General features: G+C 48.5%; 1 protein-coding gene across 1 annotated transcript; it reads right to left on the bottom strand.

Moving 5' to 3' along the window:
• Positions 1-733: 733 nt before the first annotated feature.
• On the bottom strand, positions 734-4,147 carry LOC34622456 (coadhesin). The gene is made up of 4 exons (XM_026336995.1): positions 3,979-4,147; positions 1,682-3,265; positions 1,085-1,433; positions 734-869 (listed from the first exon to the last, which is right to left on the bottom strand). The coding sequence occupies exons 1-4, from the start codon at positions 4,145-4,147 to the stop codon at positions 734-736; spliced, it is 2,238 nt and encodes a 745-aa protein (XP_026192780.1).
• Between the last annotated feature and the right edge of the window lie 7,754 nt (positions 4,148-11,901).

The following is an 11,901-nucleotide window of genomic DNA, read 5'->3' as shown; positions in this document are numbered from 1 at the left end:
AAACCGTGTTTGTCGTTCACCGTAACCTCGCAGAGCCTTGTGATCGGGTGTTCGGGTTAGTTTGCGCTGTAGAGAGTTGGGAAGTCGAAGAATGAAAGCTGCATTGATAAGGATATCAAGCAGCTGTTTCTTTGCGGCTTTCCACTGGGACTACAGCACGTCTAATGCACTCTCGCATTTTGGCATGTATGTATGAAACGACTTGAAGAGAAAGAACCATGCACTTCGCGTTTACTGATGGAACACTGTGACCGGCAGCAAGAGCCCACCACCGGGCGTGACGCCGGCGCCCAAAGGGGCAATTATGAACGACCTGGACTTCGGTTCTTTGTGCTTCGGCTAACAGCCAAGCAGAAGGGCAACCAGTCAGCTACTTCCTGTCTGCCAAACAAAAACCGAAGGTCCAGTCACAACCCGAAAGGTATCAACCCCTACGCTGGCAGCAATAGGGGCTTGTCCCTCTAATGATCTGTGTAGTGCCTGTAGGACACCCAAGAATAATAGCCGAGACCTACCACGAATAGGAAGGGTGCTGTCGCGTACAGCATATATTGAGCTCACTTCGCGCGAGATTGAGAGGTGGCAGTAACACTGCAGTTGGTTACACCTCAGTTATATTGTTACCCACAGGATGTACAAAGCCCAAAATGGGATACAGATGGAAGCGTCGCCTGTCTCCGGGGTCGCCAGCAGACTAAATACATCTTGCTGCGTAGGAATCCAACAGCTCCGGTCATGCAGACCACATCTCAGTCTGTTCCCCTGGACTAATCAAGGCCTCCCTTTCCTGTTCGGCGATATCAGCAGTGCTGGAGTCAGGGGCTATTTCATTTTCTACCTCAACAACAGGAGAAGACCCTTGACCAGCCCTGCAAGCAATGAAACGCGTGAACATCGAATAGTTGATCTAAAGGTCACTCACAAACAAGCCTCAAACAAAGAAGGATTGTAACGGAGCAAGGACAAGAGAAACACCACAAGGCAGCTGTCCACAAAGTGTGGGATATACCTTGGCAGCGGCAGAAACACCACTATAAGCATTGAAACCTTAAAAGAAGCTGATGCATGAGGGGCTGTGACTCACATGCTGTAGGCCGCACCACCGCCCGCTGCAATAACAAGAAGACCGCCAGCAATACCCCCGGCAACAGCCGCAGTTGGGAAGCCGCCGGTTTCTTGTTTTTCCTCCTCGCTACTCTCACCAGCCTCACCACCACCGCCTCCTCCTGCGCCACTGCCACTACCACCAGTGCCACCACCGCCACCACCTTCTTCAGGTACTACGGGGCAATGGTTTTCACAGCTCTCTACCTCATTTGTATGTTCAGTGCATTTGCCGTCAAAGAAGTCGAAAATCACCATCGTCTGACGTGACCGGGTCCCACTGCAAACTGGACAGTCCGTCCACTCAGTAAAGGGCAAAGTGCAGGGCCCTGAGCAGTGTAATTACGCACAACAAAATGCTTTAACCCTCGTACGGAACCTTCCGAACGCAAGTTGCCTCAAAACCCCGTTTCCATTCAAAGAAAATCCCTGCACTCGAGGTATCTCACCCTTCAAAGACGGGCACCCACGCGAGCTGGAAAACGTGGAACGGGGTTGAAACCTTCATAGACTATGATAAAATACTCAGGGACCTCCCATCAGCTTGTTGGGGCTACATCATGACGATGTCTCTTACCGCAAGGATTGTTCTCGCACTCCCTTTGCTCCGTGAGCAGAATCTTTTCGCCATCGGCGAGTTCCTCATTCTGTTCGGCGATGGTCTTGCCACCGTACATTGCTTCTTGTTTAGATTGCCCACGATGTCTTACCTGCACCCCAGGGCCGCATCTTTCACTGCAGGCGCCCCATAGTTCCCAGTCTCCTACGATCTCGTCCACTGGACACGGCTGCGCATTGCACGTCCGCAAGGCGGATTGGCCTTCTGGGTGCTGCTGAATGCAAGAGCGGCCTCCAAACTGAGCATTGTCAAGCCACGGCTCCCTCTTACGACTTTGAGAGCCACCTCCACAGCTCCTAGAGCAGTCCGTCCAGTCGTTCCAATCCCCACAGTTAGCATCTATGGGGCAAGGATTTTCATTGCATACTTCAGTTTCTCTTACTGGAATACCCTGAGCTTCCAGAGTCTCCCCCCCATACAAGTCGCCCTCTTGAGGCAGACCCACGCGACCACGGTATCTTGAGCCACCTCCGCATGTGGCCGTACATTCGTTCCATTCAGCCCAAGGGCCGGGCTGCTGCTGAACTGGGCAAGGAACCTTGTCCACAATCTCAACCTCGGTCTCACTTTTAGGAGGGTTTTGCTCAAGGCAAGACAAACCTCCTCCGCTAGCTGGTGGAGAGTTATAATTACTTCTCTGTCGTCTCCTCGTTGCTGTCCCGCAAGTCGTGTTCCAAGTGGACCATTCACCAAACTCGCCGCAATGGGCATCCACTTTGCACACTGGCATTGTGCAAGACTTGGTGCGCGTAAGACCGGGTGCTTGTTCGGCGCATGTGCGACCCTGAGGGGCTTCGCAAGTGCTGCAGGGAGGGGTCCCTGGCTTCTGTGGACTGATCTCCGTGCGCGTGCTGGTCTGCAGCCCTTCTTTGCTGCACTCCCCTTCACATGGACCGTAGTCGCTCCACTCGCTGCAAACTGCATCTTTCGCCAAGTCTAAGCAAGCAGCCTCAATAATGGTGCTGACTTCTTCACTAACTTTCGTCCAGTCTGTCTGAAGGTACCGTGTGCAGTTGGTCTCACTTTCGCAGCCCGCAATACTGGTGCACTCTTTGGCTTTCACCCCGGCACCGACCCCCAAAACCACTATAATGGCTCCTTTTTCACGCAGGTTGGTAGCGGAAACCAGTGTGAGATCGGCCCTGCTGCTGACGCCGTCTGTCATCACCATAACCAACTTCGGTACATCTTTCCTGGCTCCCTTCGTAGTGTCGTAGAGGAGCTCACTGGCCATGTCAAGGGCAAGGTTAGTATAGGTATTCCCAGTGGGAGATGGAAGGCTCATTATCGACTCACCAGCCAAGACAGGGTCAGTGGACCGCGGGTCTGAGAGGTCCCAGCGTAATTTGGAGGTGGTGGAAAAGGTCAGCAGCCCTATTCTAACGTCTTCAGGAGTGACAGGCATTGCAAGGTAAAAATCGGCCAAGAACGCGCGTACCTTCACATAGTTAGAGGAACCAATAGAACCAGACTCGTCAATCACAAGAAAAACATCTAACAAGCTTGTGCAGACCTGGTCCTGGGCGGATTCTTGGGCGACACCTGAACAAATGCAAAAGCCACAGACACAATGAGCCTCGCATGCACAGAAAAGCTATGTCTGAAGTAAAATAAGCACGCATACCCAAGGACAAAACCCACAAACTCCCCAATTGGTGTGCTAGCCAAAGGTCCCCAAAGCAAAGCAATGCCTCTCTTAGGATGTCACATCTTAATAAGTCACTCACACCAAAATTCACTAAAACAAGCACTACCAGTACATCCGACTACCCCATGATTGTACATCCCGTAGCCCACACTCTGCAGAAGAATGTACTCAGGGAGACACCCCACAGCGACAATTATTGCAGAATTGCTTCTCAGACGACGACTGTTGCTTCTCAGGTGCCAAAAATGCCACTTTCAGCCAAGAAAAGAGAACGTTTAGCGCCTGTTTCAGCTTGAAAGCCTTTACGCATACCGGAAGGCTACAGTCAACGCATCATAGCTAGCACATCGTCCACCCCGTGTGGCGGCACTGCATAGTGGGTTCATTCATAAAATTTTGACTGCTTTTTGCTGTAGGATGGTTGAAACAAACCTGTTTGTGAAGAAGGTAACGTAGAACTTAAAGCTAGCACGCCAACCAGCACGGACAGTGTCCAGCCGAATGCTGGCCTTCTCCGCTGCGGACGTGCCATTGCTGGGAGCTGGAAGACGGTGTCAATCTAAACTTGGCAAAAAGGTCAAAGGAAAATGAAGAGGAACGGGTCTACCAAACGTATTTCTATGTTGCCCGACGTGCATTGTGCCGTGACGGTACTGATATTCCCAATGCTCGTCCAGCGCCCCTGCTGGTGCCCTCCACCAGCTGGCCGTGCGTGCCACGGCGGGGTCGGGCTGGCGTCTGCAGCTTTCAAGCGCCTCTGCATGCAATTCCCCCATTTTATACTTGATATTTCTCGCTATTTCATAGCTCACATCCATATCACGTTCCAGACATTCCTTGCGCTTGCATGCTCGTCTGCATCGATGGGCGCTTGCCTAAACTTTGTTGTGTACCAGCAAGCCGCTAGCCTATTCTCGTTTGTTTCTTCCAAAACTATAATCTCTAGTTATAATTTTTTGCTGGATTATGGGGTTTAAATAGGACTCATCAACGCACGAGGTGTGACTTGAGCTTGCAGATCCGTGCTTAATCGATCGATGCATCGTTCCTTGCACGCACTGAGTGCTGACTCAAGTCTTGTGGGAACCTTTGAAGGCATCTGAGAAACTATTTGCTGATTTCCACACACCACAAACACGATTAAGGGCTTTTTGTCGTCTTTTACTTGTCTTTTTTGCGAACCTCTCCCTTTCAGACCGTCACCCATGTCGGTGGCAAGAAACTGAGCCGGAAGGCTTCGATCATCTGGTTCCGCTAGTTGGTTTGGATGGAATCGTAATTGCTGTCTACTCTGCATGCGGTATCTTTGAACTTGTTCGAGCTGTTTAAAGCGATGCTTTGAAGCTCGAGGTTGCTACACTCGCTGTCAGTTCCTTCGCAATGCTTTCGTGGCTCTTTCGGTGAACGGCTGTACTGTTCATCGGGTCTCCGAATAGGGCACTTAAGCTTCAGAGTCAGTGCAAGTTGCATTGCCCATTATTCAGTGGAGTGTTTGTCTAGGAAATGATCTTTCCTTCCACTGCTGGAATGAGGAAAGCAGGACTACTAGAATAAGCGTAGCTGCATCCTCAAAGCAATCCCAGCACTAGCAAATAGTTGCACGCAGCATGTAGTGTGCCAAAGCACAGCATTGCACCTTTTTATGTATAACCAACTCAATGCTGCAATAATAAGCTATACACAAGGACAAACCAAGTGGATATTTTAAAACTAGTTCCCAGCTATTTATAACCATTGCAGAGGGAAGCGCCATACTGTGTTTTAGTCCGCTGCGTCTTCTCCCATCTTAAAAAGTGCGTCATACTGTTCCACACCCTTCTCCCAAAATCAACTGTCTACAGAACAGCAGAAGAGCTCCAGCATTATAGCCAGCATCCAGGTATACAAAAATGCGAAGACAATGCGAATGAACAAAGCAGAGCGGGCTTCAGCGGGTAAATAGGCTTCAAAAACACACTTCTAACCAGCAAAAGTATGGAAGACTACATCAACCTGTCGAACGTGGCGCAATGGCTTACTGTCTACGGAGCGCTGCAGTGTGTCAGCCTCTTGCCCCAACGCAATGAAAAAGAAAGAAAATGTATCAGAGGAATCAAAATACACAGTAGGTCAGCAGTATTTCCATGCCCCACAAAATGATGTTTTTGAGTTTTACATAGTGCCATTCCGAGCAGAGTAGTCGTTTTTGCCCCAAGAGACGCACGAAGAAGATTGTAAGGAAGCAAATCTGAGTGTCTGTGCGCATACAGTCCAGTCCAGAAAATACCAGAACAAAAACAATTAATAACTCTCCAAGCAATAGGCACGAACAAAGAAAGCGTTTTAGACAGATAATGGGCTAGGAAGGGGCAAATTCTAGAGGACCGCAAGGGAAACTATCATTCGCGAATAGTTTTGTGAACCGGGGATGCAAATCTTCCGCCGGCAAGGAAGAGCACAAGCTCCCTCGCTAACCACTGAGGCTGGCGTTCCTTACCCCATTTTACTAGAATCTTTTGTCTACTATTTCCTAGAAGAGGTAGAGTCGTCCCATCCAGCACGTCTCCGGCTCCCTGCGGATCCTCCGCCACCACACGGGACAATTGCATGCAGAGCAAAGTTCACCAATAATTGGCGGGTTTCAGCTTCTATGGGAGATAAATATTGATAGCTCTGCCTTACTTCCAACGTGCGAAAAGACTTCTATGGTTAGAATAACCACGGATTCTTGAGGGAGTCGCAAATGTTCCTACCCGCCTGGCCGCAAGCTTCATCTGGTCACCATGTGGATAGCATTACGCCTGCTGATACACGAGCACAATCTTCAGCCTCGAAACATACGACCGACCGCTGCTTATAACAGTTCCATGCTTGTCGCTTCAGGGCGTTTCGCATACATTCCGGTGCACTAGCTAGCTGTTCTCTTACAGGCCTTCTCTCCTGAGGGTGTCTGCTAACTGAGGAGCCCCAGGTCCAGGCGTAGCTCGGTGGGGTGCTTTCCAAAAGTGCGCAAGTAATTAGCTTTATACATGCATAGGATATTACCTATTGCAAAAAAAGGCTGCTGGTGTGCCGTAACTCTCCATCTGCCTCTAGGCGGTTCGTAGTAGTTATATCATGGTCAATGTACAGGCGGGCTAAAAAGACGCGCCAGAATACACTAATCAGCCTGGAATTCCTATCCACAAGGTTATCCTGAGTGATCCGTAAAGCTTCCAGACATGGATGAAGAACAGTTCAGAAACTTCTTGTGACAGAGCTGCAGTACGAGATGAAATGAACAGTTCCTGAGACTGGCGACACGGACGTAGATGCTTACTGACCCTTGGCCTCCAGCAGTCTAACAATAAACTCCACACTCAGATTAATCCAACTCCCCTAAGAAATCGAAAGGCTTTGCAAAATGTCACATTAAAGAAAATTGGCTGCCTTGAACTGCTGACGATCTGGTTGTGACGGTGTACACTGCTCTGCCGCCAAATGCATCCTAGGCCACCACCAGGATCATAAGAGCTTCTCTGCTGTAGTGTGAATAATACCATAGCCCAAAACAGTATGATCGTGTGGTCTATTCAAGAGGGGCTTCACAAGAAGAAGTGTACAAGCTCTGGTGCCCCTGCTGTGTTTTGCGTCAAAAAATATATTTCCTTACTTAGCAACGCCCAGCGTTTTGCCATTCTGCAGCTCGACGATTGCATCGGAATAGCTGGGTGTCAGAAACAGTTTTGGTACAAAGATTGAATCAGCACAGACAAGATGTATTGCAGTGCGAGATAGTTAATTCCTGGGGCGTCTCCAGGGCTCGTCGGCAAGCACGTTTGGACATGCCTTCAAAGTACTTCAGTGTGAAGTAGTACTGCTGGGGGTACCGAAGCCAGCACATAACCCTACTACTGTCAAAGTCTCAAAAACCCTTTTAACTGCGAATCATAGACTGACAATGCTCTTGCTCAGGGGGTTGAAATTACCACATTTGTGCCACCTCCCGTCCTTCCCAGACACCAACACAGGGTTGTGACCAAAAGCTCTGACCAGTTCCTCCACTTTGACTTTCCAACAATTCGTCCGTCTGCCGTGTCATTGCGTTCATGCTGTGAGAGCGCTTGATGCCATGTGGAACATAAATGAGCCTGTCCCGGCGAATCTCTTCGTACGGGGCGTTGGACGAAGAGTGGATGGCCAACCTGCGGGCAGCTCACCATTAGATCCGCAAAAATCCTACTTCATGTTAAATCATACATGATGTCTATCGAGAGAGCGTTTGTTAGGATGCTGCAATAAAAACCGGTTATGGCGCCAGATAGACGAGGGGCAGGCTCAGCGCCTTTTTCTCGAACTGGACAGAGCCGCCCCATAAGTTCCAACTCTCGACTTCGCACTTCCTTTTTAGCCAAAAAAGCTGAAATCGCGTACATTTTCTCTTGAGACGCCAAGAGGTCTGTTGGTCTTGGAAACCTCACCGGTCAGTTGCTTTTGTGGCTGAGTCGCAGCCCAGTCTGCGATCTCCTGACCTGGCACTCCAAGTAGACCTTAGTTAAAACAACGTTAAAACAGTTGTTCTTCTATGTTGTGACTGTTACAAACCAAAGGCACATTTTCCTCCACACACACCATTTTATTGGTAGGTGTTCCTGCTTCAGCTTTCTTGATACTCCCATATCTTGTTGAGCTAAACTTGGCATCAACCGATAACTCAAGGCTTGTAGGAAGGTTGAGCCGTAGTGATCCGAGCAGGCAGGCCCCTTCATCTGTATTATAAGCGCCACGACGAAGTGCTTCTCTCTCGGATGAGCTTGCCACAAGGAACAGTCGTTCCTTTAATCTGAGGGTAGAAAAGCGAGGTATGTCTCTAACCAGCTGATAAAAGCGCATGCCCATCCGTACGAAAGTCGTACTTCTGTGGTTGGCATACCCTCATCGATGACTCACAAACATTCTATCGGCTGATAAATCATTCCTTTCCACCATCTGTCGAGATAGCGCGTTTGCACTAGCTTGCAAGCTAGTTCGAACTCCTCAACAAGCATTGCGCCACAGTGAACTGCCTTCGCAGAAAACTTTGCCCTCAAAATATTGCTAAGCACGTACTGTGCTACGTATTACCTTCTAGACACTAGGCAGCTGCTGTATGTAACGCTTTCATTCCAGTGAATCCACAGCAAGTGGCTGAGAGGGGAACGCTTGCATGCAACCACGCTGTATTACCACATGTGACGCTCAATCCAAGTTTTCCACATGCACACGCTTAGTTCCACACTCAGTACAACCTGATGGAAAGTTATTGGGCCATCTGTAAAAAATCTCCCTCCTTTCCCTACACGCGCCCCTGAGGAAACCCGACATTAGGGGGAAAGGTACAATTACTGTGCGCTAAGGTACACTCTCTAAAAACTCAAAGCATCCATAGCTGACTGCATATCGCATCCAGCGCACACGCACACAACACTATTTATTTATATCGGGCTAACGCTACATTGCAGCCAATAAGCTAGGCAAATAAACGAACCGCGTATTCAACTTTCCACTCATTATTATTTGATCATAAATACTAGAGTAGAAAGTGTTTTTGTATGCCTTAGCCAGATGCGTTGCTGGAAAAAGGCAAAGTGCAAGAATCGGCCAGCGCAAGTGATCCTTGACCGGCGTTGGTTCGGAAAAAGGACGAATTTTATCCAAACTAAATGCCAGGCATAAGATTTTAATGCCTCTTAGAGCCCAATCACAAGACAACATGCACGAATGAACAATTCACTCGACACTTGACATTACGGAGGCCGTCTCTCAGCTACTCAGTCACCTTAGTTTCACGTAGACTACGGCCTTTCACACTCGCACTAAAACACTTGGGTATATCTGTAAGCTCTAAGCTGTGTGAACTATTGTGGAATTTTGAGTTTGCTGGGACTTTTGTATGCCTATCAAGAAGGGGCGTATGACAGTCTTAAGGGACCGCATCCTGATGTTCAGCAGAAATGTCCACGAGCACCTACAATTTCTGCAGCGTACGCATTTGCTGTTGAATAGCAAGTAATCGTATGTGAAGACACGCAAGTACTGGGTTCCCTTTAGAGCATTTGGGTTTCTTAGGATTTCGGCTGCAAGTAGTGAGCCAGATCCGGCAAAAATTTACTTAATCAAGGTCTGGCTCTACCTTTACTCCCCTCAAAGATTTCGCAAAGCTCTATATGGGTACATTGTTTTATCGAAATTTTATTCGAGACTCACTTGGATTTATGCTCCTTCGTCCGATCGACTTGTGCAAGGCAGTCTGTGAGCTGGACAGTTCCTAACAGGATACGGCTTCTTCAAAGCATCACAGGATTGCTTGTCTATCTCGTGGCTTCAGTGAGACCGAGAAAGAGAAGGAAATTTATTTGCGTGATGGGGGCATGAAAAAGTTGTTGGTACTATGTAGGCGTCATTTATTTCTCCAGACAAGCCATGGGACTTTTTTGTGCCGTACGAAAAGTTTTGAGGACTGATAAAAATCGAAGCTGATCCTTGGCTTTAGGGCTCTCTGCAGAGCCAATTTAGAGTAAACTATATTAGAAGAACATCACCAACGTGGTCACCTATACCAACGTGGTCGCCTAGGCGCTATCGCGACACCCCATCACTTCACCATTGTGCACGCAACTGCTCTACATATGGAGACTCACGGACCCTATTGGAACCGTGATAGTCCTATGCTTCTGACATCCATGAACACCCTACTAATGCCAATATCTCAGAACCGCAAATGGGAAAAAAATGCCACGTTGAGGATGGCATGCTGCTTCGAAACAAAGCATTCCATCATTTGTGCACTCCCATGTCCCTCTGCAGTGCGCTCCTGCGCATAGCACAGAATCGAATTTTGGGGGTCCACAGTGGAAGTTATAATACAGTGGATAAGGTCCTGCGATCTTTGTGATGGCGTGGAATGCATATCGCGGCAGAGCAGCATGCACTATCATACCCAAATCGCCAGCAGCTGCAGCAGCACAATTTTCTTCAAACCGAAGTTCTACAAGTCTCTTCGCATCCTGAGAGCAGTTGTAATAAGCTGCGTATTGGATGTATCAACCTAGTGTCAGCTGTCGAGAATCAGGATATCTTTAGCGTCGCTCTCAACCGACTTACAGGCATTGCTGATTTCTTGTCTTGCTTCACCTCTGTCACGACGCGCAAAGCTGCTCATTGATTCTTAACTCATGTCTAGAAGCCTCCTTGATTTCTGAGGATTAGTGTTATGAATAAAAAGCCGAAAATCACTAGTGCCTTATCGTTCTTCTTTTAATCCACCTGCCAGTGTAGTGTGACATGAACCGCGATCCATTCATAGGCCGACGGTTAGACAGATCGCACGACCCTCACTCCCCTGTGATATTTGCAACTCCATGCTGATAATAGTGAAATCGGTCGACTTGATTTGCTTCCATGCGCAGAGTGGGATCGTCATAAGACACTACCGTCGTGTGACCATTGCTCTCCTGTATTCATGCTTATTTCCTGAGTGACTCTGCGATCCAAGCGTGGACCTGGGGCTTCAGGGTCAGCAGCCACCCTTATAAGATTAGGCCTTTAGAGCTGCTAGTGCACAAAAATGTATGCGAAAAAGGATAAGCACATGATTATCGTAATCAGCGGCCAGTTGTATGCTTCGAGGCTCAAGATTTGGTCCTGATCAATCCGCAAGCTGTACAGGACGCGCTAGAAGGTGAACAGGCAAAGATGTTTGCGGCAAGGTGAGTATGCTCATTTGCTGTTCTCCAACAAGTCAGCGATCTTTCTTACCATATCATTTTCACTACAGGTTGGAGGCTGCACTCAACAATCCATATTGAATTGTATAGAGATTGCCTCCTCGAATTATTGGTGGACTTTGTGAGCCGGCAACCGATCTGTGTGGAGAAGGAGGATCCGTAGGGTGCCGTAGACGTGCAGGATTCAATAACTCTTGATCGACAAGGGCACAGTCGACGCGAGTCTCTACTTACGGGGTGCCGAACCCTAGCCGTAGTGGCTAACGGAGGAAAAATCGCGCGCTTTCTTACCTGTGAGGGTCTTTGCGGCTCTGTGTTTAGCAATACTTGAATGGCGACCGTACCTTTCCTTGCTAATTGTCCTTCCCCAGCGCATGTTCGGCCTAAAATAGCTACCTTCGTCTACGGAAATTTGTTGTGAAGTCTATTACTTTTAAGGCGCTTTCTCCTCAAATTCATGCATACGCAATCTCAGGCTTGTCCCTACACTCTTCCTTGCGCCCGATTTGTGGCTTGGAAAGCTACTATGCCATCGTACATAGGCTGTATTGGCTTGCAGCCATTGTTCCATTAGGCGCCAAACCATTGCCCAACTAGTGTCTTTTTGTGCACCTTACGCAAATTACATAGTTTGTTTTGCACAGCAAAAGTCTCACATCTTTCAGCGTTCTGTCGAGAACGAGCCATCGTGCCTCAGTGGTAGTGGTACTTTGCATACTTCTTCCCATCGATTTCACTTTACTGTTGTTGCGCACATTTGCGTTATCATTGTCTCCCCGTTTGTACCTGCCTGGATGTTGGGCGAT

Source organism: Cyclospora cayetanensis, unplaced genomic scaffold, assembly GCF_002999335.1.
Source record: "Cyclospora cayetanensis isolate NF1_C8 unplaced genomic scaffold, CcayRef3 CcayRef3_contig_16, whole genome shotgun sequence".
Taxonomy (NCBI): domain Eukaryota; phylum Apicomplexa; class Conoidasida; order Eucoccidiorida; family Eimeriidae; genus Cyclospora; species Cyclospora cayetanensis.
The sequence above is the reverse complement of the archived record's forward strand: the minus strand, read 5'-3'. Positions and strand labels throughout refer to the sequence as shown.

Bases quoted from the DNA above. Each gene is read 5' to 3' on its own strand.
- LOC34622456 (XM_026336995.1), bottom strand. From the start codon at position 4,147: ATGGGGGAATTGCATGCAGAGGCGCTTGAAAGCTGCAGACGCCAGCCC. The intron at 3,266-3,978 runs GTAGACCCGTTC...GCATTTGTTCAG, and splicing joins GCAACATAGAAATACGTTTG to GTGTCGCCCAAGAATCCGCC. The intron at 1,434-1,681 runs GTAAGAGACATC...TACACTGCTCAG, and splicing joins GTGCGAGAACAATCCTTGCG to GGCCCTGCACTTTGCCCTTT.